The following is a 27323-nucleotide window of genomic DNA, read 5'->3' as shown; positions in this document are numbered from 1 at the left end:
CATTGTTTAGAGCATTTATATTTTTAAGTTTAGAAATAAGACAATGATTCAGAGTCCCTATATTTAGATGAATGAACATTTTAAAAACATATTGACTGTAAACATTGAAGATCATTAATTCTCAACAGTTGAAGGTTTCTGACAGGAACAGGCCTTGAAAATCACAAATAGGCACATTGTCAGGTATGCCCATTGTTCTCACAATGGAGAAAATTTGATTATGTTATCTCTTGAGTTCTTTGTGATGCCAAGCTTCCTCTCCAGGGAGTCTACTTATTGTCACTAGTTTGAGATAAATGGCACTTCCTAGTTATTGAGTAGGTCATTGTCGTCTTCTCTGTGGCTGACTGGACTCTGCAGGCAGTCGATTCAACTCTTGGAGACTTTCTCTGCTACCAACTTCTCGTGTAGCCTGAAACAAGCCTCATGGCCTCTGTTAATTTCTTGAAAACTTGGTGTGGTATGGACTTTGTCATCAGAGAGGCCTACAATTCAAGAGAAGCAACTTTGACACTTACTTGAAGGGTGATACCCTTTGATAAGCTGCTTCCCTGAGCCTCAGGTGTCAAATGGACATAATGACACCTCACTCAGAACTGCTGTGACTGTTCAAAGAATGGCCACCTAGTACCTGGCACATAAGAGACGCATACAAATGTTAGTTTGCTTTATCCGTACTCTCCAAATACTAAAACCCTGGAAGAAATTTTGTCCCTATAAAAGAAATTGTCCCTTTGAAAGAAATGACTGTGTTCTTCTTAGCAGATAATAAATAAATTCCTGCCTGCAAATTCTGCAGTGGGACTTTGCCCCTGCCATTTGGGGTCAAAAAATAACATTCTGAGGGCCAACCCAGTGGTGCAGCAGTTAAGTTTGCACATTCCACTTCGGCAGCCTGGGTTTTGCCAGTTTGGATCCCAGGTGAGGACCTATGCACCGCTTGGCAAGCCATGCTGTGGCAGGTGGCCCACATATAAAGTAGAGGAAGATGGGCACGGATGTTAGCTCAGGGCCAATCTTCCTCAGCAAAAAGAGGAGGATTGGTAGTGCATGTTAGCTCAGGGATAATCTTCCTCAAAGAAAAATTATATTCTGATGCTAAAAGTGTCCCTCTTGTGAATGGAATAGTCTCAGGCCCCAGACAGAGCGGATTGGGTCCTGCATCTTGGGGCAAAAGGCAGCAGCCATTAAGAGACTAGAAATTTTTCAACATTCCTGATATTAGGAGGAGTTTTCCATTCAAGGAAGGGAGCAGCTGCTTATCGTTTTGAGTCCTCAAGAGCATCAACAAAAGGCGGAGCCATCTCCTAGGTCCTTGATTGAACGACCATTCTGAGCCACCTTCTCTAGGGTCCATAAATCACGTAAACAGGTATTCTTAAGTTTGAATAATGTATGGATCCATTTAAAAAGGCAAAAATGACACAGACTCCCCCAGAGCTGACTTAAAACATTCTTTGTATTGTAATGTTGCTTAAATACGAATAACCATATTTATTATTTAAACAGACAACCAAGTCCCTATGTTTACACCTCTTTTTTTTTTATTTTTTTATTTTTTATTTTTTTAAAGATTTTATTTTTTCCTTTTTGTCCCCAAAGCCCTCTGGTACATAGTTGTATATTCTTCGTTGTGTGTCCTTCTAGTTGTGGCATGTGGGACGCTGCCTCAGCGTGGTTTGATGAGCAGCGCCATGTCCGCGCCCAGGATTCGAACCAACGAAACACTGGGCCACCTGCAGCAGAGCCCGGGAACTTAACCACTCGGCCATGGGGCCAGCCCCTATGTTTACACCTCTTATATAAGTACAAAACCAAAACAGCTTCACAAATTAAGTAAAACTAAAAGGCAAACTGATAATAATGTTTTTGCAGAAATTGAGTTGCTGTTTGCAACATGCCTGAGGCAGACCTCTGGTGTGCTGGTCTACCAAGCATTCTGGCGATGACTCAGGTCTGCCACCACTTGCCTGTGTTCAGAACGACCCCAACACCTTTGCTGATGCTGCGTGCTGTGACGTCATCTGGCTTTGGCAAGAACACATCACTTGTATTTCATTTGCTTCTGTTCTGTATTTATCTGAGATCCTTAACACATGACTGTTAGATTCTAAGGTAATCATAAGCATGGTGAAAATGTGTTACTCAGGAAACAGTCTAGATCCAGATTATCTAGATGGGTACGTCTCAATAGTCCACACATTTCAGTCATGTGGGGGGTTTTTGAAAAAAACCCCTATGTGGGGACTCACCCCCAGAGATCCCAGTGTAATTGGGTCAGAGCAGGGCCTGAATACCAGTATTTATTTAAAACTCCCCACCAAGATTCAAATCTCACCAGGACTGAGAACCATTGATCTAACCGTTGCAGAACATTCTAATATTCACCTCATATTGATATTTTCAAAAGTAGCATTAAGATAAGAGGACAAAATTTTAAAATTCTAAAAGACAATTTAAGGACCTTTGAGAATGTATCTTTAATTCCCAGGAGTATGTGGAACCTAGTTTGAAAACTACTGGTGTGGATGATGAAATTTCAGCTCAGTTACAATAGTTCTCTAGTATGTTCTAAAACTCACCATTCTGCAGACTGTGAGGGAGCATCTTCTTGTGCTCAGAACTGTGCCAGGCACTGGAAGCAAAAAAATCAAGAAGATCTGTTTCTTGCACACATGGGGTTGGGTGGGGGAACAGACAACTAATTATTTCAATATCCTGAGATAAGAGCTGTGATGAAGGTAAGCACTGAGTGTTGCAGAGACATGACAATAGGTCCTTATATGGGGGCTGATACTTCAGCGGAGTCTTGAGGATGAGCAGGAGTCAGAAGAAGGATAGGGGGGAAGTTCTGGCTCCACCATTAAACTAACAGTGAGGGTGTCATCAAGCCACTGGACCTCTCTTCACTGGTTTCCTCAACTATTAAATGGAAATGATAATTCGAAACATTCCTGTCAACTCTATAGTTTTGTTATGATTTGGCAAGATAGCTTAAAAATATAACCAATATCATCATTACTATTACAGTCTTTTTTTTTTTCACCCAAGGGAAAATTGTAAGCAATCTAATATCGTCCCAAGATTTTGGTGTCAGGATCTCCTTGTTCTCATCAAAGGACTAGGACAACACTCAGGCCCCATATTTGGAAGGATCTTAGGTGCTCTCCCTCTGCCCCTATGCCAGACATATGGAACTATAATCTAAAAGTGTGTTGACTCTTGAACTCAAGAAAAACATGGGAGAACAACAAAACCCCACTAATTTCTTGAGCTCAGAAATAAAATAAAATATTGGTTTGTAATGGATTTTTCTTTCTCCACATGCTACTCGTTGAACAAGGAGAAGCATAATAGAATATGTATGCTTCCTGAAACATTTCATTGGAATGTCAAACTGTCCTGATGGGTTTTCACTCCAAACCAAACACTCCTGCCCTTAGTTGCAAGACCTTCCTCTGGGCCCAGCCTTTCACTCATGGCCCCATGGCTACATCCAATTGCTTCTCTTGGTTGAAAGAAAGATGGAAAAGCAAACTCCCTGCTCTGAGTTCTCCTGCTCCTCCCACAGACGGTGCCATGGAGCTTGCGTCAGCTTCAGCCTCCTTCAGCACTTTCCCCAGAAGGCATATGGCTACTTGGGTACATTGAGGTAGATTGAGGTTGTATTGAGGTTGTCTCAGCTCTGTTTTCTCTGAGTTTTTGATTTGCATCTACTTTTTAGGTTTTGTTGTTCTTCTGGCATCTAAGAAAGACAGCAATACCCCACTGAACTGGGTCACATCCGAGGGTTGATAAGCTACTATTTGTTAGCTTCACTACCTGTTATTGAGGACTTGTTACTTTCCAGGCATTGTTTTCAGCACTAGAAATGCAAAGTTGCCCTCAGTTGCCTCATCTGTCAAATGGGAGAGAGTAGTAGGTCCTCCATTGTGGTTTCCGTGAAGTAAGGCACCTGGGCTTCTCCCTGGCACCTGGGGACTGCTCCATCAAGGTGACCCAGTGGTCACACCAAGAGTGATGGTAGCAGTCGTCATTAGTAAGGCAGTTCCTATCTCAAGGATGATCTGAAGATACAGACAGACATGAAAAGAGAATTATTCTTTTTAAAAATAAAGTTATGATTACAGAAAATGATATCTTCAATTTAGATAGTTTAAGAGTACAAAATATATTATGAAGGAAATAAACAATAAGCCAAAGTTAACCAACCATGTGGGTGTTTTGATGTATCTTATTGCAACATAGGGTAAGGGCAAAGAGCAAAGGACTCCAGTTCCACGTTCAAATCCCCTTTCTACTTCCTAGTAGTGTGGCTTTGGATGAGTTGCTTAAATGCTTTGTGTTTCTGTGTCCAGGTCCATGAAATGGAGATCCTAAGAGTTTGTTGTTAGTCCTGTGAAGTGGATTCTGACTCCTAGCGCCCCTGTGGGCAGCAGAGCAGATCCCTGCATGGTCCTTTTGTGTCATCCTCTCACCTTCCAGCGCTCTATCAGACAACGATCCGCTGCTATTCACAGGGTTTTCATGGCCAGTTTTTTCGAAAGTGGGTGACCAGGTCCTTCTTCTAAGTCTGTCTTAGTCTGGAAGCTCTGCTGAAATCTGTCCACCGCCATGTCCAGCAGGTGACACTGCTGGTATTTGAAATCCCAGTGGCATAGCTTTCAGCATCACAGCAACACGCAGCTGCCACAGTATGACAACTAACAGAGGGTAGTGTGGTTCTCTGACTGGGAACTGAACCCCAGCTGCCATGGCGGTGAGAGCACCAAATCTTAGCACCTAGACCACCAATCATAATAGCGCCTACCTGTTAATACAAGTCAGCTCTCAGAACAATGCCTACTTAGACTAACACTCAATTCGTGCTAGGTGCTATTTTCTTTTCTTTCCATACTGTGTGTGTATATATTTGTCTTCATATTCGTATTTATGAATTTTAATTAGGATTTTACACATGTACTTTCTTTAAAAATAAGATTTTAAATGGCTGCATAATCATTCATGAGGATATAATATCATTTATTCAAGAAATCTGATATTGTTAAACACTGAAGTGATTTCTCCTTTGTGGTATTATAAATCATGCTTGTTTTGCATTCTTTTAATAGATCTTTTACCGGCTTGTGATTGTGACTTTGGATATGTTTATAGAAGTGGATACGTTGCTGGGTAAAATGATATAAACATCTTTAAGACTCTTGATACATGTTGCCTCCAGAAAGTTTTATCAAATTGCACTTTTGTGGGAATGTAACCTTATCATGCAATGTGGCAGACACAGGTGGGAGCAGACAGCTTCCTCCCACCCACCTCCTGCCCTCTGCCGTGAAAGACCCCCAGTCAGGAAGTTCTACACGGGTCCTATTGTGAACATCATATTATAAACATCCCAAGCTCACCCCTTTTGAAGCAAATTATCATCTCAGAGAACTTGGTTTTATTGTATTATCTATATAGGTACTTGTTATGTTAATTTTAAGATTTACGGCTTGCACAGACACTCTGCTGGTGAACTGCTCTTATTCCAAGCAGTCAGGGTGCACAAACGGTTGGCTTTTTATGTCTTACTTTCTGCCTGTGGCCCTTTGCCACTGATTTTTTAAGGAATACTTACAAAAAGAAAGACAAGAGGTTGAATGAGTGGAAGTGCACCTCCCTTTAAAAACTCATCTAGGGAAGGACAACCGACTCCTCCAGTGGTTTCGTTCACTCTAGGTTCTGGGACTTTGTATGATTGACATGATGCTGGAGAAGTCGGATCTGCAGATTCTTGCACCTGGAAGCAGACAGATGCTGGGCTCCGTGGTCCAGCTCAGAAGAGGAGTCAGCTCTGAGGACGGCAAAGCATGAATGTCAGGGGGGAACTGGCAGGAGAAGTTTGTTTATTCTTTAAAATTGGCTTCAACAACAGTGATGAATTAAGCCCCAAAAGTAAAATTCATTTTCATCCTGACAGGTGAAGCATCCACTCTTTCTCTTGGTATAACAAATGTTACTCTTTGAGTGAGACAACATTACCTTCACATTCAGCGAAAGTCAGACATAGCACCTTAATGCTGTGCTTTCTTTGTACTCCAACCTGCAAGTCCTCTGGGGATGCTGTATTGCCAATCTTTGAAGCTGATCTTTTTTTGTACTGAGATATGTAGCTCAAGTTATTGATGGCATGTCAGAGTTATTTCTGGCTAAGAAAATGATGCTCGGAAGTTTTAGTGACATATTTGTTAGCTCCTTTTACTGCCGAACTGACAAGCCTTGAAGAGTTTCAGAAATGTGACCAGCCTAAGGGATGATAGAAATATTATGAAAATAGTAATAAGTAATTTTCCTACAGCAAGCTCTTTATTCCTTGGAATATCCATTCTCAGCTACGTGTCCCATTCATTGGTCCAGGCATTGACAAAGCTTGTGAAATAATAAGAATGAAAGGGACTTTGATTTTGTATTTTTAATAGCATTCGCCTTTACCATATTACAAAAGTCATTCATGCCCCAGGCAGAGAATTTGGAAAATATCGAAAAACCACCAAGAAAAATAATTTCCTAAGTAATCATAAATTCATCACACAAAAATAATCATTGTTAACACTTTGGTGAAAGTTCTTAATTAAAGAGACTCTTGGAAGATGGCCGTGCACATCAGGACTCCATCCTTTCTCCACACCACCCTGCACCTTTGAAAAGCCGGATGTCTCCTAAATCATTCCAGGAAAATTCTTAGTTTTCTCAAATCTCTCTGGAGGCGAGACCATTGGCAGTCACCTCTAGTTTCTCACAAACCTTGAAGTTAGGAAACTCTTTGTGTAGCTTTTGAGCCCTGGGGCGGGAATGAGGGATCTTTGAGTTCTAGTTCCAGCTCTGCCACTTATTTACTGACAGGGTGACCTCGGGCAAGTCCAGCCCAGCCGCCCTGTCTGAAAACCCTCCCAGCTCTAGCATCCAATAGGCATGCTTCCTTGACTTCTCTGAGCCTCTGTTTCCCAATGATTAATGATTAAAATAATTGGAGTGGATCAGCAGGGTTTTTTTTTTTCTTTTTTACATTAAAAAATTTTAATTTTATTTATTTTTATTTATTTATTTATAGACTTTATTTTTTAGAGCAGCTTTAAGTTCACAGCAAAATGGAGTGAAAGGTACAGAGATTTCTCATGTACTCCATCCTCCCCAAACATGCACAACCTCTCCCACTATCAAAATCCCACAGCAGAGTGGTACATTTATTACAGCTGATGAACCGACGTTGACACATGATTATCACCCCAAGTTCATAGTTTGCCACAGGGGTCTCTCTTGGTGTTGTACATTCTGTGGGCTTTGACAAATGTGTAATGACAGGTATTCGTCATTATAGTATCACACAGAGTAGTTTCACTGTCCTAAAAATCCTCTGCATTCTTTCTGTACATCCCTCCCACCTCCCAAGCCCCTGAAAACCACTGATCTTTTTACTGTCTCCATAGTTCCACCTCTTCCAGAATGTCATATAGTTAGAATCCTTCAGTATGTAGCTTTTTCAGATTGGCTTCTTTCACTTAGTAAGACGCATTTAAGTTTCCTCCATATCTTTTTTTTTTTTTCCTGAGGAAGATTCACCCTAAGCTAACATCTGTGCCAGTCTTCCTCTATTTTGTATGTGTCACCACCACAGCATCGTGGCTGATGAGTGGTGTAGGTCTGTACCCAGGAACTGAACCTGGGTTGCTGAAGTGAAGAGTGCTGAACTTAACAACCAGGCCATGGGGCCAGCTCCCCTCCATGTCTTTTGATGGCTTGATAGCTCATTTCTTTTTAGCACTGAATAATATTCTATTGTCTGGATGTGCCACAGTTTATCCATTCACCTACTGTAGGACATCTTGGATGCTTCCAAATTTTGGCAATTATGAATAATGGTGCTATAAACATCTGTGTGTGGGTGTGTGGACATAAATTTTCAACTCCTTTGGGTAAATACCAAGGAGTATGATTGCTGGATTGTACGGTAAGAGGTATTTAGTTTTGTAAGAATCTGCCAAACTGTCTTCGAAAGCGGCTGTACCATTTTTCATTTCTACTAGCAATGAATGAGAGTTCCTGTTTGTCTATATCCTCACCAGCATTTGGTGTTGTCAGTGTTCCAGATTTTGGCCATTCTAATAGGTGTGTAGTAGTATGCCATTGTTGTTCTAATTTGCAATTCCTTAATGACATATGATGTGGAGCATCTTTTCATATGCTTATTTACCATTTGTATATTTTTTCTTTGGTGAGGTGTCTATTCAGTTCTCTTGCCTATTTTTAAATTGGGTTGTTAGTTTTCTTATTGTTGATTTTTAAGAGTTCTTTGTATATTTTACATACAGTCCTTTATCAGATATATCTTTTGCAAATATTGTCTCCCAGTCGGTGGCTTGTCTTCTCATTCTCTTGAGATCCTTGGTTTTCAAACCTTCTTCTGCTGAAGCTTGTGTTCCAGAAGGAGCCTCTGGGTTGCAAGAGGATAGGGATGTGGGGCAAAGGGGGAGAGGCTGAGTGAGTGGGCTACAGGCTCCTCATTTCTCCTGCTTTAATCAGAGAAGTTTTACTTCACCCAGTTTATATGTGAGGATTTCACATGAAGTTTATTTAATTAATTAACTAATTAATCTATTTTCTGAGGAAGATTAGCCCTATGCTAACATCTGTGCCAGCCTTCCTCTACTTTATATGTGTCACTGCCACAGCATGGCTGACGAGTGGTGTAGGTCCATGCCCAGGATCCAAACCCGTGAACCCAGGCCACCAAAGTGGAATGCACCAAACTTAACCACTATTCCATGGGGCCAGCCTTGTGAGGTTTATTTTTTTTAAGGGATTTTGTTTCTAAAAATTATACGAAAACCACTGAACTAGATGGACTTAAGGCCCCTTTTAAATCCATAATTCTGGAATTCTGTACCTTCTTTTTGCAAAGTAATATGACTTTTCTTTCCATAAGGAAAAATGAGACAAACCTGTCACAGTCAAGTGACACTCTTTCAGTACAATTTTATCCACTGTAGTGTTCACTTGAAATGATGGAGCTGATAGACCTAAAGAATATGTGCCATCTACATGTCCACTTCTCTCTCCGAAATAATAGTAATTCTCGACCCTAATTATCTTTTTCAAAATAATCGGAGAGAACTATCAGCCGTTTCAATTCTATGTCTAGGAAAAAGGCGCAAAATATATCTGAAACTTTGTGGCTCTGGAGGTTGACATGCAAGTCAGAACCAAGGAGGTGCTCCCTTCATTTATTCGTGGCCAGTGCTGAATACCGTTCAAGCAGTGCTGTCCAATTCAGGATGACGTGAACATGTGCATCTTGGCCAATTGTATATTCTTAGATCATACGTCACTTTTTCTGGATTTGAGGCTAACCCAGATGAATGTTTAATAAACATCTATATTCACATTAACACTTTTTTGATTTGGCAGGCGATGGAGGGATGTCTTTTTTATTATTTTATTTATATATTGCCTATTCCACAGAGGATTTGAAATGGCTTATTGTTTTATATGATGCAAAGGGAATAAGCCAAGAATTGTCAAAATCTGGAAAAAGGGAAAATAATGTGAGCAAAATAATAAATCCAGGAGTCAGAGGAGCAGACAGAAGTACATCTGTATAGTTCCCAGGAGTGGAGACACATTTGGCTCTAAATTCCCTTTGCTTGGCCAAAGCAAAGAGGAGAACACATTCCGTTATAAGGTCCACAGGCTTTTAATAAAAATAAAATAAAATAGAGCAGTTGTTCAACATAAAAACTCTCCTTCAGGAAAACCTCTACAAAGTCTATTTCTCACAACTAGCACTTGATAAGGATTGTCAATTCAAACTCAAAGCGCTTTATTCTCTGGCGAGAGACTAGAGAGACGATATTTTGGGTTGCCAGTTAGTGGAAGATCCATGTTTTGATAATCAGCTGAGCAGTGATTAGGGCTAAAGGCATCATATGAAAAAGCACACAGTACTGATAAGATGAGCTCAGGCTCTACCATTGCATCAATGAGGGTGAAGCTCAAGGGCTGGCCTAAGGCACTGGTAGGCAACAGAATTCAAAATGTGGAGCAGGAAGCGTTCAAATGCCATTTTATCTCATGATGTACCAGATCAGGGATCTAACCTACAATCTGCCTGTTCTGGATCATTTTCCTCCCTAAGTGTCTGGTGTAGATGTCTAGGTGTATTCTGCTTACTGCTGCTGTGTGATCAATTATCTCAAAACTTAACAGCTAAAAAAAAAAAGATTTGCATTCTATTGGTCATGAATTTGGGTAGAGCACAGAGGGAATGCCTTGACTCTTCACCGTCATGTCTGGGGCCTCAGATGGGGAAAGTCACCAACTAGGGGTAATTTGATAGCTGTGGGCTGGAGTCATCTTGAGGCGTCTTTATTCACATGTTGGCAATTGATGCTGGCTATTGGCTGGGACATCAGCTGGAGCTGTCAGCCAGGATGCTTATCTGTGGTCTCTCTGTGTAGCCTGGGCTTCTGCACAGCCTGGTGCGCTGTAGCTCTTAGAAGGCGGCAAGGGCTCCGGAAGTGTCCTAGCTGCCAAGGCAGAAGCTGCATGGCCTTGTATGACAACCCCTTAGAAGCCATGTGGCATCACTTCCAGACTATTTTTTTAATTACAAGCAAGTCATGGGTCCACTCAGACTCAAGGGAAGGGCATCCATTGCATTGCACACCTCCATGGGTGGAGCGCCAAGATCGCGGAAAGGAGCATGTTGATGGGAGATAGTGCTGTGGTAATCTTTGGAAAATACCATCTGCCCCATGTGTAAGAGCTGCTTCCTGCTCTGTGTTATTACCCCGCTGTCCTTGAAATGCCAGGCAAGGAAAGGTAAGGTCTAAGGAAATGAATTTGTCCAGGCAGTTTCGGCCTGCATTTTCTGGGGAAAAAGATGAAAACCTCAAGGCCTCCTGAGACCAAGCAGCTCACTGGGACTAGGAATTCCACATGGAAACTTGTGAACAAATTCCTCTGTAATAGAGGGGCTGCACATTTTCCATCAAATGTCTCTTCAGAACATCCTCTTTGATCTCAGGAAGCTAGTAATTGACAGAGGAATAGGAAAATCAGAACCCTGGCTCTTTCTTAACATGTTACAGATATAACTAACAAAAATAAAACTCCTTAGCAAAATATAGATCCATAATGGCTTTATCCTAAAAGGTATAAGGCTAGGATACTATTTATTACAAAAATTAAAAACTATGATTTCATATATAAAAGGGAGACACATGGCTTCCACTTAAATTATTTTTTGAAAGTGTGCACATTTAAGATTTCTCAAGTCAGTCGAATCAGTTCATCAGTTTCACCATCTGAAATCATCAGTAAGAGATTTGTCCTTTGAATCAGTTTGAATGCATTGATGTATCAAGTGTTTATCTTCTAGAACATCTAGTAGATTTCACTAAAAAATATACTAAATTGATAAATGTCAATGAATCATTAGCCTATGATTTCATAGTCTTCTGTTCTGTGCTGAAGGGGCATTTGTGGATATATAATGATGCCAAGTGAACAGGACTACCATGTTCCCATGTTGAGTTCTGGCAAGAACACTTGTCTTCACTGTGATCCCTCGTACTTTGAGACACTTAGAAGAGGACTTGGATGACACACGTGATCTTACAAATACTAGTGGAACAGTAAACATTGCTCAAGCATTGGTTATGAACGGGCTCTTCACCTTGCAGGTAAATATTCATGCATCAATAGAAAGATGGAAGTTTCCTACCTACGGACAAAGATTGCCCATAGCAATACTCTTTTGTTGAGTTTGTGAAATGAGAAGTCAGTTCCTGGATGGCATAGAGCATTCTCTTTTTGAAATCCTTGGTAACGTTGGGAGGTGTTGGAGGTGAATCGTAACTAACTAAACATTCCGATGTCCTGGGCTTGCCTCTTGCTTCTTTACCTTATTGGTTGCTATGAAGCACAGGGGATACATGTATGATGGGGATACAGCCTGAGAAATGTGTTGTTAGGCGATTTTGCCGTTGTGCAAGTATCGTAGAGTGTATTTACACACCTAGATGGTACAGCCTATTACACACACAGGTGTGTGGTACTGATCTTATGGGACCACTGTCGTATACACAGTCCGTCATTGACTGAAATGTCACTGTGCAGCACATAGCTGTTAGTATTTAGAATGAGTGGTTAGCATGGCAGATGATAATGAGGTGGTTCTAGAACCTAGATTGTGGTTTCTATAACAAAACGTGGCAATATTGGATTTGGGAAGACAAATAACTTCTAAGTAAAGTATGCAACCTAAGGTCTTACAAATATAAAAAATGGCAACAAAAGGAGGTATGCAAAAATTCCCTGGGACTTTATCTCTCGTGTTACAAATTTATTCATTTATTCAGTCAGTAAGCCACAAAACACTTCTCATCTTGCATTGGAGAGGACTACTTCTCTAACAAATAGACTCCAAAATGTATAACAGTTCCAACACAGGTTTATTTCTTGTTCACTTAACAATGCTGGGTGCACGAACAGGTTGTGTCAGAGCCCTCTTCTGTGTGGTCATCCAGGGACTCAGGCTGAGGTGGACTCTGCAGTCTTCATTGGGTGACTTCCAAGGTCATCCTAAGAGTCATCTCCATTCTAACCAGCCAGCCAGAAAGGGGAAAAAAGCATGGAGGACCATTCAGAGCAGGAAAATGCATAGAGAAGACATCTTCAAAATCATTTTGCATCATAAGGCAACTTTTGCAGAATGAAGACACAGTCCATGTCTTCAAGACTTTACATTTTAATGGCCACAATATGAAGAAACCGTGATAATCATGTGATTCCTAACCCTAGCTGTGCATCAGACTCATCAATGGGGAGTTTTTTAAAAACACAGTTATCAGAGCTCCACCCTCAGCTTCCAGTCAGCAGGTTTAAGTGAAAAGTAGGCAGCTGCATCTTGGAAAACTCCATGGGGATTCTGAAAGACAGCCACCTGTGGGAATCATGTACTGGAGAAAACTCTCTTAGAATTGCCAGTAAACAATACCAGTCTAGTAAAACATGCATATCCCTTTGAGCATCCCGAAATGAAGTAAACAGATAATAGTTTATCTGTACACATAGTTTTCTTAAAAAAAAAAAAGTGTAATTTTGTAACTGTCATATAAAGGAGAAATGATGTTAAACTAATTTAAAATAAAATGATATGTATTTCAATGCAGATGCCCAGACGTGACCACAGTAGAAAACATGATAAAGTAGTAAAATGCTTACATGTGTTTATAACGAACGTTTGGATATAAGAAGATGATAGAAGCAGCACAGGCATATGAGAAAGCAGACGTGGAGATGAAGATCTGAAAAAGAAAACTAAAAACTAACCAAGACCTATTAACAGATGATAAGAAGAGAGAAATAAATTAAATTGATTTAGTAATAACATACCGAGAAAAGCCAAAGACTGTCAAAGCACACACAAACAAAAAAGAGGAAGTAACATAATTTTGCAAATGAGCTGGGCTTTATTATAAGTGTATTTTCAAGGTAATTACTTTTGTTATGATACAGGATGAAGAAGTACCAAAGTAAATAGAAATATATATCCCATCTTAATAGCCCACTATATTCAAGGCAAATAAACATACAGTCTCCAGAATTTTAAAAGGCTGTGGAAACCATATCCTTTGGATAAACAATGGAAAAGAGATGATGAATGGGAAAAAGAAATAGCAGTCAATCAAGAAGTATGTGGGAAACCTCTGAAGGCAGTTTCAGTGTCAGACAGAGAGACAAGAACCCCAAAATAATTTTAACATGCACTTTTCACAAAATGAATTTCTTATCATGCTACAAAATTATTTAAAAACATGTAGGAGGAAATAACACAATATTTCCTTGATGTCTACTATTTTATAACAGTTGATTCTAATTTTGTTTAGAAGAATCTTCCATCTCTTCTATATATTTGCAACCAGTTGTGTTGCCTTTTGGTACCAGAAGAACCACTTGGAAATCATTTCAATTAAGTGTATAGTTGGAAATCTTACGTAATGCATTCTACTGGCAGACTGCATAAAGTGACTAAATTATTTAATAATTTTGAGAAAACTATGCCATTTAAGGTTCCCTCTGTCTAGTCAATTTGCATCCTGGACTTTTTGTGTACAACCTTGTAAAAGCTTTTCAAAACTTTTCACTACAAATTTTTATTTGTAATACAGTTAGTTCAGTAGGACATTCCAGAAAAAAATCCTTTGTTACTTGGGACTCTCCTGCACATCGTAAGACACCCAGCACAGCCTCTCCCACTAAATGGCTGTAGCAACCACGAGCTGTCCAAACACCCCACAAGGGACAGTACTGTCCCCAAGAAGAACAGCAGTCATAGGTCAAGCACAAAACAAACATGGTGCTCAACAAACTGTTAACCTCGAAGGCACTTTGGAGCAAAGACGCTGTTTGGTTGTGGAAAGAATTCCCAGCAGAAAACCTGAAAAGCTGATCTGCCTATAAATCACTGGGTGAACAGGATAAAAAAAGAAGTTCCTTTTTATCCCAGTGGAGTGACAGCTTTCTGGCCCAGACCATTTACAGCTGTGGACTTAAGGAGTTTTCTTCGCTATCTTTTTCCTTTGAGTCATTCCCATTTTTTTTGGTCAAGCTGCCATAGCTTGGAGAACTCTCCCAGGGCCCGCTGTCACATTCTTCCTTTTGGAAAAGAAAAAATGTGGCCCTGTTTGAAGAAGTTGTCCTCCAGCATCTGGTAAGCCACTGGCCTCAGCATTCCTCACTTCTCCAGGAACAGTTAGATGTGTCCCTCAGTGGGGGCCCATGGGAGGGCATGCTGGGGACCCCTGGTGATGCTCATGCTTCCTTTGGGGCATGGCCACGTGCATATGTGTACGGCAGTGTCCATGCCGGTGTCCCCCCAGCTTCCAGAAGATTCCATTATCTGGAAATGTGATGAGGGGTGGGGAGGGGGCTTCTGTAGGGTGGAGAGCAAAAAAGAAGAAGAAAAAGAGTGTTCAAGCAGAACCAGAGAAGTAGAAGGAGAGAGTGGAATCAAGAGTCAGTGAGAGCAAGAGAGCGAGAAAGATTGAGTTGAGACCTCTTCTATCTGGGGTGTCCATGCAGGTTTGCTCCACAGACTTCCTACCTCTCCCAGTGTTGGCTGCAAGATTCAGAATACGTAGACCGTCAGATGTGCCAACAACACTTCGAGACTGGATAATGACATACAGATTGTTTTTTTCCATCTTTGGGATTTGGAGCAGCCTCGAGAGTTGCAAAAGCCTGCCTCGTTGCAAGACTATTTCTGAAGGCCCTCACTGTCTGATCGCTGGCTCTGTGCTGCTGGGAACAGTGATGCCGCCATCCAGGGTGGCAGAGACCACCTGGGATATGGAAATTACCAGCAGCCCTGGTTTGCTTTTGCCAGGGCACATGAAGCACCCTGGGAATTTGGATTTCTGTTGTTTCTCTCCAATGGCCCCTTAGGGGCAACAGGCAGCAAACATGGACGTTTTGCCAGAAAAGCCCAAAAAGATGATGGCTGCTGTTGTCAATTATTGGCATTTCAACAGGACTGTATTTTTATTTCTAAGTATATTTGTTCAGCTAAGAAGCATCTGCTGACAAGGATGAGATGATAAGCTGTATTGGTGCCAAGACAGGGCTAGAAAAACAGGCTTGTTCAGAGAATGGCCTGCATCCCGAGAGTCGGTGTTCAGAAAATTCTTTCTCCACAGGCAATATCAGCTCTTAGAAACATTAACACTTAAAAGAAAAGAAGGCTTGGAATCCTTATCACTAGCGTAGTCCGTGCACAGCGTGAGTTCTCAATGACATCGTGTGTGTGTGTCAAGAAAGACAGGGCATCAGCAGCCCAAGAGAACAATGTCACACCCTGAAGTCTGAGTGTTAAGGCTGTCACCTCCACTGCAAAGGGCAGAGGGCCACACTGGCCCTCAGGATGTCTGGGATTCTAGCACTGTGTGCTCTAACCCTGTGCACACAGGCAGGAAGAGCAAGAGCGGCACCACTGTCACCTTCCCAGGCAGCGCCATCGAAGCTGCTTGCTCCCTGATTCTGTGGTTTCCTTGAACAAGAACGGGATTATTGGTGAATGAGGCCAGCATCCTGGGTGGTAACAAAAAAGGAAATTGGTAGAAAGCACATCATCCAAGTTGGATTAACTCAGCTCTGTGGCCTGGGCAGGCTCCCAGGATCTCCAGCCAGACACCGGGCCCTGGGAGACTGAGGCTAGAATGTGTGTGATGTCACAGAGGGTGGTGAGAGGCAGGGTCATGGTGACTCAGCAGAGGCCGCCTCTGACCCCAGCCCACCAGCTCACACCTCCCCTGCCATCCGATCCCTCCGGGCCAATGCCAAGGCCACTGGACATCTGCCCGTTAGTCTAATGGACACATTCTTTCCCTATCAGCAGCCCACTTGGAACATAAGTGAAGTAATCCAGCAATTTCTTTCTTATCCCACTTCGTGTCTGCTGCTTACTCATTCTGTGCTCTATTTCCTTTAGCTCGAAGTGCCTCTGGGTACCAAAAGCTGCATTATTCTATTCACTGCTTGTCAGCCAAGATCCTGACCATTCTCGTTTTGTTGTTGTTGTTGTATTTGTTTTAAAGCTCAGCCATTTTCCATTCTGGGCAATTACAACTCTGTTTACTAGGAGTTCCTCTGTGTAGGTGTTTTCCCCATTCCCCACCTACAGGCTGCTGTGTGAGCAGTAATTTGTCACCACGCTACCAGTACAAAGTCAGGGACTGACAAACTTGAGAGCCTTAACTTGAAGGTATGGGGAAGACGGGGAGGGGAGGAGAAGAAATTTATTTATGAGAGAGCCAGTGGGTGGAATAGGGGTAAGACCAAAAAAATGTCGCTAAATATGAATCATCCGGAGAAAAATACTATATTATCTGTTCCATGAAAGACGGAATGATTGAGCAGAATGGAGCTTATTTCTGGAGCATTTGCTGGGTAGAAAATCCATCCTTGTAGTCCCAAGTCAAGACGGATCCAGTAGCCCTCCTCTTGGTTTTAAGACTTCCCACCTCTTTATCACTCACCTTCCTCTGGTCCTTGAGCTAAGCTCACAACTTAGTGGAATAGTCAGGATTCTTTCAGGTGCAAGTGACAAAAACCCAACTCACAGTATCTTAAGCAAAAGGAGAATGTATGGATTCATGTGTTAGAAAGGATACCACGGAAGCTCCAAAGTCAAATGAAAACATGTAAGAACCAGGACCTTGTGACTGGAACCAGGATTTCTCTTATCTCCTCTCCTCCCACCCCCACCCCCTTTATAACTATCATCTTTGCTTGTCGCTTGGCTCCATTCTGCAGACGGGAGCTCCGTGTGCTGGGAAGATGCCACTACCTCAAAGTCCCATATTCTCATTCTCCCAGTTCAGCAACCCTCGTGGAAACAATTTCTGTCTCACAACTTCTATATACAATCCCAGAGAAAGCTCTGATTATCTAGCTCAGGGCTAATACTGGCCAAAAGAATAGAGTGCCCTGATTGTCTAGTTTCAGTCCTGAGTCTCGTTATGGCCCAGGGAGTAGGATCTATTACCAGAAGAAAGGCAAGAGGGAAAAAATCATGCCTGGCAGTGAAAAACAGCAGGTGCCAGGTCCTCTATACCCACCCGTCATAAACCTTTCAGCTGAAGATGAAAAGTACTAAACTTGACCTGAAACATAACAGCAAATTAAATCCTACCTGGAAAGATTACCTGTCAATCACTGAGCAAACCACTTTCACTTTCTCTGTGCATCTCGCCAAGAGTGTCACGTTTCTCCTGAGGGTCCCCATTATAATGACCAGATGTGGTGTCAGCACGTTGGGCTTTCTTCTTAGCTCTTCTCTGTCCTATCAAGTTATCTTCGCAGGTTAATGCATCTCTCTGCCCTTCAGTGTCTTCATGTGAAAAGGAACAATAATGCCTCCCTCATGGGGTTGTCATCAGCATTAATGGGATAGTTTGTGTTGCTGTCAGACCTGTCAGAGAAGGGGGGCTAGTGTAACCATTACGGCCCCAAGACTAACAGTGTCTTTCCTGGGAATCTTGATGACAAATCCTGGATATTGGCTCACACACAGGAGTCCACATGGGTTTCTCAGTTTCCCGGATGTGTATATTGATTAGGAATTTTGTGTAGTTGCTTGGATCAAATGGGTCCCAAACTTCCTCACTGCTGTGCTGGAGAGAGATGCTGGCTCAGTGTTATGTCCCATGCACACTCCTAGTCTCCTAGATATCATCCTCTTTGAGTTTCTCTCTCTCACTCTCTCTCTGCACATTCAGGAGTGTACACATTTCTGTCCAGCACCCTGAAGTCTCTGGAAGAGAAGGACCATATCCACCGTGTCTTGGACAAGATGACAGACACCTTGATCCATCTGATGGCCAAAGCGGGCCTGACTCTGCAGCAGCAGCACCGGCGCCTGGCCCAACTCCTCCTCATCCTTTCTCACATCAGGCACGTGAGGTGAGGCATCCTTGGGTTCCCCATATAATGAAAGCAAACCCCCAGGGCCTGGGCCGGTGGCATAGTGGTTAAGTTCACGCACTCTGGTTTGGCTGCCCAGCTTCACCAGTTCAGATCCCTGGTATGGACCTACATACCACTCATGAAGCCATGCTGTGGCAGCATCCCACATACAAAATAGAGGAATATCAGCACAGATTTTAGCTCAGCGATAATCTTCCTCAAGCAAAAAGAGGAAGATTAGCAAGAAATGTTAGCGCAGGGCCAATCTTCCTCACCAAAAAAATAAAGAAAGCAAACCCCCAAACATATGTTACAGCTGCCCCAGGAAGGGCTGATGCCTGCATATGGATAACACAGTTAGAACACTTCCTGGCACCTAATGAGCATATACGCTATGGAAGGATGGAGGAGGGAGGCATTCAGTTTCTCTGGGGCATGGGGGGCAAGCATCAGAGAAGGCTTCATAGGTAAAGTGATATTTATGCTCAGTTTGAACTATGTGCAAGGTCTTATGGGGGGGAAGAGTGTGCAGTGTGTGGGTTGTGGGGGGAGGGCGATGTTTGGTCATTCCCTTTGTCCCACCCAATCAAGGGAAGCCTGTGAGCATTCCACATCAGTGGAAGGCACTGGGCATATCCATTATGGTTCTTGCGTCATACTCTCCCTACTTACACTCAGAAATCCTAATTGAGAGACTCTTGGTCTGGATGCCTCATGGAGAGTCAACGTTGACTCCTTCATCCCTCTCAAATCCCTTCTTGTCACTCCCATTGCCATTACCCTAGTCCAAGCCACCATCATTTCCATCTGGCTTTCTGCACCAGCCACCCAACACATCTCCGTGCCTTCAATCTTGATCCTTTCTAATCCATTCTCCACAATAGAGCCAGAGTGATCGTTCTAATATCAAACATGATCACATCATTCCTTTACTTAAAACCTTGATATTGCTTCCCCTTGCTTTTAAAGAAAAGTATAAATCCATTTATTTTGCTCATATTACTTCCTGTGACCTAGCTATCTAGCTATCTAGCCATCATCACCTGTTCTGAGAGCTGTGGGGAGGTCTGCTTCGGGCTGCAGATTGGCTGAGCAGCTCTGGTTATCTCCACAGGCTCACTCACACATCTGGGGGTCGGTTGATTGAGGCTGGGCACAGCTGGGAGACTCTGCTTCAAGCTGCAGGCCTGTAGGGTTGGCCAGGTGACTCTGCTCCATGTGTCTATTATCCTCCTTTTACTCACAGGTTAGCTGAGACATGTTCTTCTTATAGTGATGACAGAGGCACAAGAAAGCAAGGCTGTTTGGGCAAATGCATTTTAATCTTTTGGTTAAGTCATATCCACTAACATTCCATTGGCCACACAAGTTACATGATGAAGCCCAAAGTCAAGGATCATGGACACAGGGGAATGAGTATTTCTGAACAGTAAGCTAATCTATCACAGCTTAGTTACCACTCCTTGTAGGAGCATCTCCTGACCCTTAAAACCCAGCTAGGACTTACACCCTGTTCTTCCTGATGGTTATTGCCCATTTTATTATCTTTCTGCCCATTAGACTGCAAACTCTGTGTGGCAGTTACCACAGTCCATCCTGGTCCCTCTCTGTTCCCAATACCATCTAGTACAAGGCTTTGCACATAGTAACTACTCAATGAATATTTTCTGTAGGAGCTAAGGAAGGACATTAGCAGAGAAAATAGAGTCTCTTTGTGCCAGTCAGTGAAAGTGGCCTCATTTCCAGCGTAAATAGTCATGTAACATGGCTGGTCAGTAGCTTAGTAGATACCATTGCCATGAACAGAACTCAGCCTGAGGGAGGAGAGGAAGAAAGCAGTGGATGCTCTGCTTTAAAAAGGCCACAACAATGAGATGCAGTGATGACACTAGAGGGACAGGTACCCATGCATGATGAAATCCACATGACCTTGGCTTACACCAGGACCCTAGGAATAAAAAAGAGATGTCTTTTCTTAGTGGCTATAAGGGAAGGGCCAAGGTGTCTGAAGAGCATTGGAGGAATTTTTTAAGGGGCCTTCAAATCTTGAGACTATGAGTCAATAGGCAAGAAGTTTGTCCCATCAAAGTCCCAGGTGCCACCCTTTCTGGAGACAACCTTGCAAATTGTTAGCTTCTTGAGGAAATAAATGTATCTGTCTTTCTTTATATCCCCCACAGTACCATATGTGTAGTCTCATAAGTTGTATGTGCTCACAGCATTATTACTGAGGGAATGAATGAAGGCGTGAGTGAATGAATGAACGAACAAATTATTTGAGGTTTTCCCCTACCCTATAAATTTGAAATTCCCAGATGATGGCTTCCACTTGGCAAAGTTTGGGAGAAAGCAATCTCTTCTGAGGCATTCGCCAAGAATCCCGGTGTCACAGATGAGGGATCACATTGGCTGGTGGAGTGGGTGACTGCATTAGGGGTACACATTTCCAGTCCTTTCTCATCTGTGTCTTGATGAAGAGGAAAGTGAGGAATGGATCAGAACAACATAATCCCCCTCCAAATTTCCTGGCTGAGAGAGTAACCTTCCCCTTGAAGAAAATGTATTAGCTTTTACTCTGAACTGGGAATTTTAATGATGTTGTAGAAAGCATGTATTACAGATGAAGGTTTTTATTTGTTAGTAGGAATTGCTGAATTTTCAAACCCATTAACTGCTTGTCAGCAGTAGCAAGCCTAATTAGTTAATACCAAATATATTTGCACTAAATTAACAGGCCTTGCTAGTTTTATTGGCAATGTATGGCTGAGGACAGCAGCAGAGAAAAGCTCTCTAGAGTTTGTATGAATTGGGTGAAAAGCTGGAGAGAAGGTGGTATTCTGTTGAAAGCTTTAAGCGTTCTCTCTCTCGCGCTCTCACACACACACACACACAATAATATTTTGGTGCCTTGTTCCAGCCGATCTAAATCACAGAACTCTGTTTTGTTAAGCCAGGCCCCAGCCATATGTTGTTACTCAGAGAATTTAACACCAGATTTCATCTGACTGTAAATGCGATTCATTAGGTTGCATGAACAAGATAGTGTCAGATCCAGGGGGCATTAAACTTTAACAGCATTTTAAATGAGAACAAAAACATAGAAAAACAAAATACCACTTAAAAACGTAATTTAGGTGGTTGGGTTGTAAGGCCTGAAGAGCTTTGAGGCTGTGTTTTCATGGCACGTCTCCAGCTTAGGCTGCCTTTTCCCCTACTGAAAATGCAAAGATTTTCTAAGACATCCTCTTGGTCCTGCCTACTCATAGTACATAATTCTTTTCAAAAAAAATTTCAAGCAAATAATAATTGTTCTATTTCTTTTTCCTGGTGGTTGGTGAGGACAGAGCAGAGTTGCGGCTGGTGGAGGTGGACAGAGGAAAGGAGTTGTGAAAGGAAAAACCCGATTTGCCTATATTTTCCTGTGTCCACTTATCCCATATATTCTGGACATTTACCATGTTCTTGGCACTGTTGTAGGCCCACAGGATGGGCAAATCGCTACCCCTCATGGAACTTGCACTGCGTATGTTGGGGTGTGTGTGTGCATGTGTGTGCTTGAGGAGGCAAGAATAAACATACCTACCTACCTACCTACCTACATACATACACACATACATAGAGGAATTTCAGCTTGTCATAGAGCTGGGAAGAAAATAGAGCAATGTGAAAGAGGATGACTGAAGCTTCAGGGACTCGAGGCCACTGTCACTGGGGTAGCAGGAGACCTTTCAGAGAAGGGAACATTTAAGAACTGGGGACCGATCATCCAGGCAACTTGGCAGTATTTCTCCTTTGTTCTCTTTTTAGATGTAATGTCGATCGAGGGAAATAGGGTTTCATTTGAGTCAGTGGAGGGAAGTCACCTGCATAGGAAATCCTAAATGGCTCTTTAAACAGGAAGAGAGATTGGCATACAAGTGTCTTTAGAGTTTTTCTTACTTCCCTTCCTAGGGGTTTCAGCAGTCCTGGGGCTTGCGATGGTCTAAAGTGGCCCTCTCTGTGTCTTCCCACCCACAGTAACAAAGGCATGGAGCATCTCTACAGCATGAAGTGCAAGAACGTGGTGCCCCTCTACGACCTGCTGCTGGAGATGCTGGATGCCCACCACCTGCATGCCCCAGCCAACCACGGGGGCGCACCCATGGAAGAGACAAACCAAAGCCAGCTGGCCACGACTGGCTCAACTTCACCGCATTCCATGCAAACATATTACATCACTGGGGAGGCAGAGGGTTTCCCCAACACAATATGAGAGCTCCCTGGCTCCCCAAAGGTTCTGAGAATCCCTGCCACATTTTACCCACGTCATGCATCACTCTAGCAGAATTCTGCTCTTGCACACACTCTAGCATGCATCCACCACTATGGCTTTCTAATATGAGTGGCCATTCATTTGCTTGCTCAGTTCTTAGTGGCACGCCTTCTTTTGGGAACAGCCAGAGGGATTCCAGGGCTAAATTCTTTGCAACAGCTTTCTTTCTCTCTTTGCTATATTACTAAGCATGAGGATTCCTATAGCTTTTCATGACTGAACTCAGTCTGTGAGCTGGGGCTCAGAGGACTCTGTGCATTTAAGCTACCAGCTGAGACCCAGACCTGTAGAGTGGGCATTTTGCCTCTGTGAAGCACTTTTTAATGAATCTAAGAATAAGCCACAGGAAAGAATTGAAAGTGGCTCCTTCAGTTGCTGACTTGGAGAAAGCTAGGTCAAAGGTTCATTATAGCATCCTCTTGTATTCCTATAGAAATATATCATTTTATTAAAGTAATACGTTAAAGCTTTTGCTCTATTGCATGGCTGTAACAGAATATCCAGCAATTGTCTATTCATTTCCCCTATAGGAATACAAGATGCACAAAGGGAAGGAAGATTCCCTAATTGTCAAGAGTTTGTCAACTTAATACACTGAACCTTTATATTTGCTGAATGTTCTTCCGTTGGCTTTTGTGAGCACTAAGTACGGGTCATGGGTTCCAGTTAATTCTTGCTTCCCATGAACCTATGAAAACAGCTGTTGACCCCAGTTATGTCACCTCCACATAGACCAGTGTCCCTGTGAGGGATAAATTCTTGTTTTTTGTTTTTATTTTATAAAAGAAAGCCCCCAGGACTTGGCAGTGAATCAGCTTTTGGACCGGTTCTGGTGTGGTCTCACACTTGTCAGCAGAGGGCGCTCTACTTGAATCTTCCTAGCGTGTAACTTACACAGGAGGTGGAGAGCCATGTGTAGTGCCCAGCCTAGGACCAAGGGTAGTTTAAATGAGCGGGCACCCTGGTGACACTTTTAGGGCTAAATGGCAAATGTGCATGACTATTGTAGGTACTAGAGAACAAGGAGGAAAGCAGGGTAGAAACTGGACAAAACTGTGAGGCTCAGGGTGGCCCTGCCACAGGCTGCGTCTACCAGGGAGGGCTGCTGGCAGACCCCCTATTGCACTGCGGGGCTGCCCTGGGATGCACGGAGCAGTTCTCCTCTTCATTTCCTGGCATGGCCCTGATTGGAAGCCGCAGCAGACAGCTGCGGCCCAGCGCACTGTGGGGCCAGGGAAGAGGGAGAGCTTAAGAGCATTCCCTATCAGGCTGCCTGGGTCATGCCCTTGGTTGTTTCAAGCTCATCTAAAAATCAGGGTTTGGCCTTGGGAAAAAAAATAACAACTTCCCCCAGAGCTCATTTCTCTAAACTTTATAAGCCAGGCTAGCGAGACTAGCTTTAGGCCACAGGAATCCTTTGACCTATAGGCTAAAAAGGAAGGCCTCACTCCAGTCCCAGGGCAGCCTTCCCTGGGCCAAAGAAAGTTTGCTTTCCTCTGGTGACCTCATTATCTATAATTTGAACCCAACTGAGAGGTGATGTGTTAGCCAACAACCCAGCCAAGCTGCTAGGGCTTCTCTTGGGATGTCAGTTTCAAAAAGTAGATCTCATTCATTTCTGATTGCCCAGTAAGTGGTCACCAAAGGACTGGGAACCTGGGAGGGCAAAAAAAAAAAAAAAAAAAAAAGGTTTTTTCATATATGTGCATCTGAATTTGGGGACAATTTTATGTAGCTGCATTAAGAATGTGTTTAGAACATAATTCTTTTGTTGTTTTTGTTTAAGAAGCACCTTATATAGTATATATTTTTTTGAAATTGCAATGCTTGTTTATTAGACAACTGAATGTAGTAATTCTGTTCTGGATTTGATTTGACTGGGTTAACATGCAAAACCAACGAAAAATATTTAGATTTTTTGTATGCAGTTGTTGATGCCTAAGGCCTGGTGATTATTCATTTAAATGAAGATCACATTTCATATCAACTTTTATATCCACAGTAGACAAAATAGCACTAATCCAGTTGCCTATTGTTGGATATTGAATGATAGACAATCATATGTAGCAGAGATTATGCCTGAAAAGGAAAATTATTCAGGGCAGCTAACTTTGCTTAACCAAAATATCAGTAGTAATATTTTTGGACAGTAGCTAATGGGTCAGTGGGTTCTTTTTAATGTTTATACTTAGATTTTCTTTTAAAAAAATAAAAAGAAACAAAAAAAAATTCTAGGACTATAGATGATATAATACCAGCTAAATCCAAACAATAATACAGTGGAGGGTTTTACATTATTCCTCTAATGTGTTTGTATTCATGTTAAGATACTACTACATTTGAAATGGGCAGGGAAGACCAGATGGTTGGAATGTTAGCCCAGCAGTTTCAAATAATTTTAGAAATCTCTTTTTATTCTTATTTGAAGTGCCACTAATGGACAGCTGACACTTTGCAGCTGAGGTTGTTGCCGTTGGGTGTAGGGAACATGCTGTATCTTTTCCCCCACTCAGAGGCAAATTTAGAATTTGAAAGACATGATCTACCTGGGGGGTGGGGTGGCATGGGGAAGTGGGTTTAGGAATTTGGAGAGTGGGAAGTATAATAATAAGAGTCTTGAAAGTATTCTGAGGCAGATCAATACTGGTGTCTAAGGGTATGCCCCAGGGCTCGTAATTCCACTTCTGCCCTGTAAACCACAAATAATTAGCTCTATCTGATAGCCATCTCCAAAATGGCAGCTTGAGTTCTAGGGAAGAACATGTGGGATCTGAAGTACAGTCCAAAGAATAGCTAGTGGTCTGTGTTTCTTTTAGCCATTGCCTAGTTCTAGGCTTGCTGTCGTGATTCTGTAATGCTGCCATGTGACAATCGGAGAGGCTAGTTCATCCAAAGAGAGGACCCCACGTAGGCTGCAAAGTCCAGCCCCTAAGAAAGTGCAGTTTTTTATTAGAGTTCCCTATTAAACTTGCAAGGATGCAACCATGACATAACCCGTGTCTCTTGGGGGCTGAACAAATAAGGGACTTACTGATAATTTACTTTCCATCGTATTAAGGTGTCTCACATTACAATCTCACACATTGAAATGGCCATTGATTTAGGCCATTGGTTTAGAGTACCCTATATGAAACCAATTCCAAACCCCTTCCCACTCATACTTTTCAACTCTGAGATGGACTGTGGATTTTGGGAATGGTCACTGGGACCGTAGTAATGTCTATCTACCATTCGCAGGTAAATCTGCTTCAGGAAACCAGTTACTGAGAAGGCAAATAGAGTCATACAGTAGCTTATGAGGCCGCCATGATTCTGTTTGGTACAAGTCATGGGAAGATGATCCAGATTACACTGCACACTTCCTAGGTGAACTCTCTGAAAACTTACTCTCAACTGGAGCAAATGAATTTAACTGTGGTCCCAAATAGCCACCTTTTCATTAGTGTGATTACTCTGTTTCTAACTGTATTTCCTTTCCATTTAGAGTAAAGTGAATGTGGCCTCTTTTGAAGTCATTTAAAATTGTTTTCTAAGTAATTGCTGCCTCTATTATGGCACTTCAATTTTGCACTGTCTTTTAGAGATTCAAGAAAAATTTTTATTCTTTTTTTTTTGCATCCAAATGTGCCTGAACTTTTTAAATATGTAAATGCTGCCATGTGCCAAACCCATCTTCAGTGTGTTTGTACAGAGCAGTGCACCCTGGAAATAACATACAGACCCATAAGCAGGTGCCTGAGAAATGGACCCCTTTGCATTCAGAGAGGTCATTGGTCATAGAGACTTGAATTAATAAATGACATTATGCGAGTTTATGCTTTCTCACAGCTTATAAACAATGCTTTTGGTGCACAACATACTCTTTAGTGTAGAGCTCTTGTTTTATGGGAAAAGGCTCAAATGACAGATTGTGTTTGATGGATTAATATGCCCTTTTGCTGATGCATACTATTATTGATGTGATTCTATTTTGTCGCAGCTTTGCTTTGTTTAATGAAACACACTTGTAAACCTCTTTTGCACATTTAAAAAGTAAAGAATCCAGTGGGATGCTCAAGCACCTTGAACACTTTTCTCAACCAATTTGATGTTCAAATAAAGAATTAAACAAAAGATAACAGGTTTGTTTTTCGTAAGCTCCGCTTCTTGCTAGTGGTTCACCACTGACCGCCTAAGATCAAGGCGATGAAATGCATCTGCAGAGCACAGTGACTCCTGACCCTCAGTCTAACACCGGGCTCCCCTCCCTCGCCTCCCCTGCCCCCCAGACCTAGGGGGAAGCGTGTGGACATTGCAGTCAGGTAGACCTGGCCTCACTTCTTGGCGCCACGAAATACAACTTCTATGATCATTGGCAAGGAATTTTTCATAGCTTCTGCTGCTGCTTCAACAAAATGGTGAGAGTAACAATTCACAAGGTGGTTATGAGGCTTGTATGAGGCACTCATTAAAATAGTAGTTGTTTGGGGCTGGCCCAGTAGCATAGTGGTTAAGTGCATTTCAGTTC

General features: G+C 42.4%; 1 protein-coding gene across 11 annotated transcripts in view; it reads left to right on the top strand.

Annotated features, from left to right (window-relative positions):
* Positions 1-26936, top strand: part of ESR1 (estrogen receptor 1) — a 346504-nt gene extending 319568 nt beyond the window's left edge. For 7 of the 11 annotated variants that reach the window (XM_070489139.1, XM_070489511.1, XM_070489581.1 and 4 more), the window contains 2 exons: positions 18318-18501; positions 22456-26936. In XM_070489139.1, the coding sequence (XP_070345240.1) occupies positions 18318-18501; positions 22456-22756 (485 nt within the window). In that variant the 3' untranslated portion in view covers positions 22757-26936. The remainder of the gene's footprint in view (positions 1-18317; positions 18502-22455) is intronic. The other 4 variants (XM_070489347.1, XM_070489292.1, XM_070489439.1 and 1 more) reach the window with 1 other exon arrangement.
* The last annotated feature ends 387 nt before the right edge of the window (positions 26937-27323 follow it).

This window comes from Equus asinus, chromosome 1 (genome assembly GCF_041296235.1).
Source record: "Equus asinus isolate D_3611 breed Donkey chromosome 1, EquAss-T2T_v2, whole genome shotgun sequence".
Classification (NCBI taxonomy): Eukaryota; Metazoa; Chordata; class Mammalia; order Perissodactyla; family Equidae; genus Equus; species Equus asinus.
Note: the sequence above shows the minus strand (reverse complement) of the source record. Positions and strands in the feature narration are given on the sequence as shown.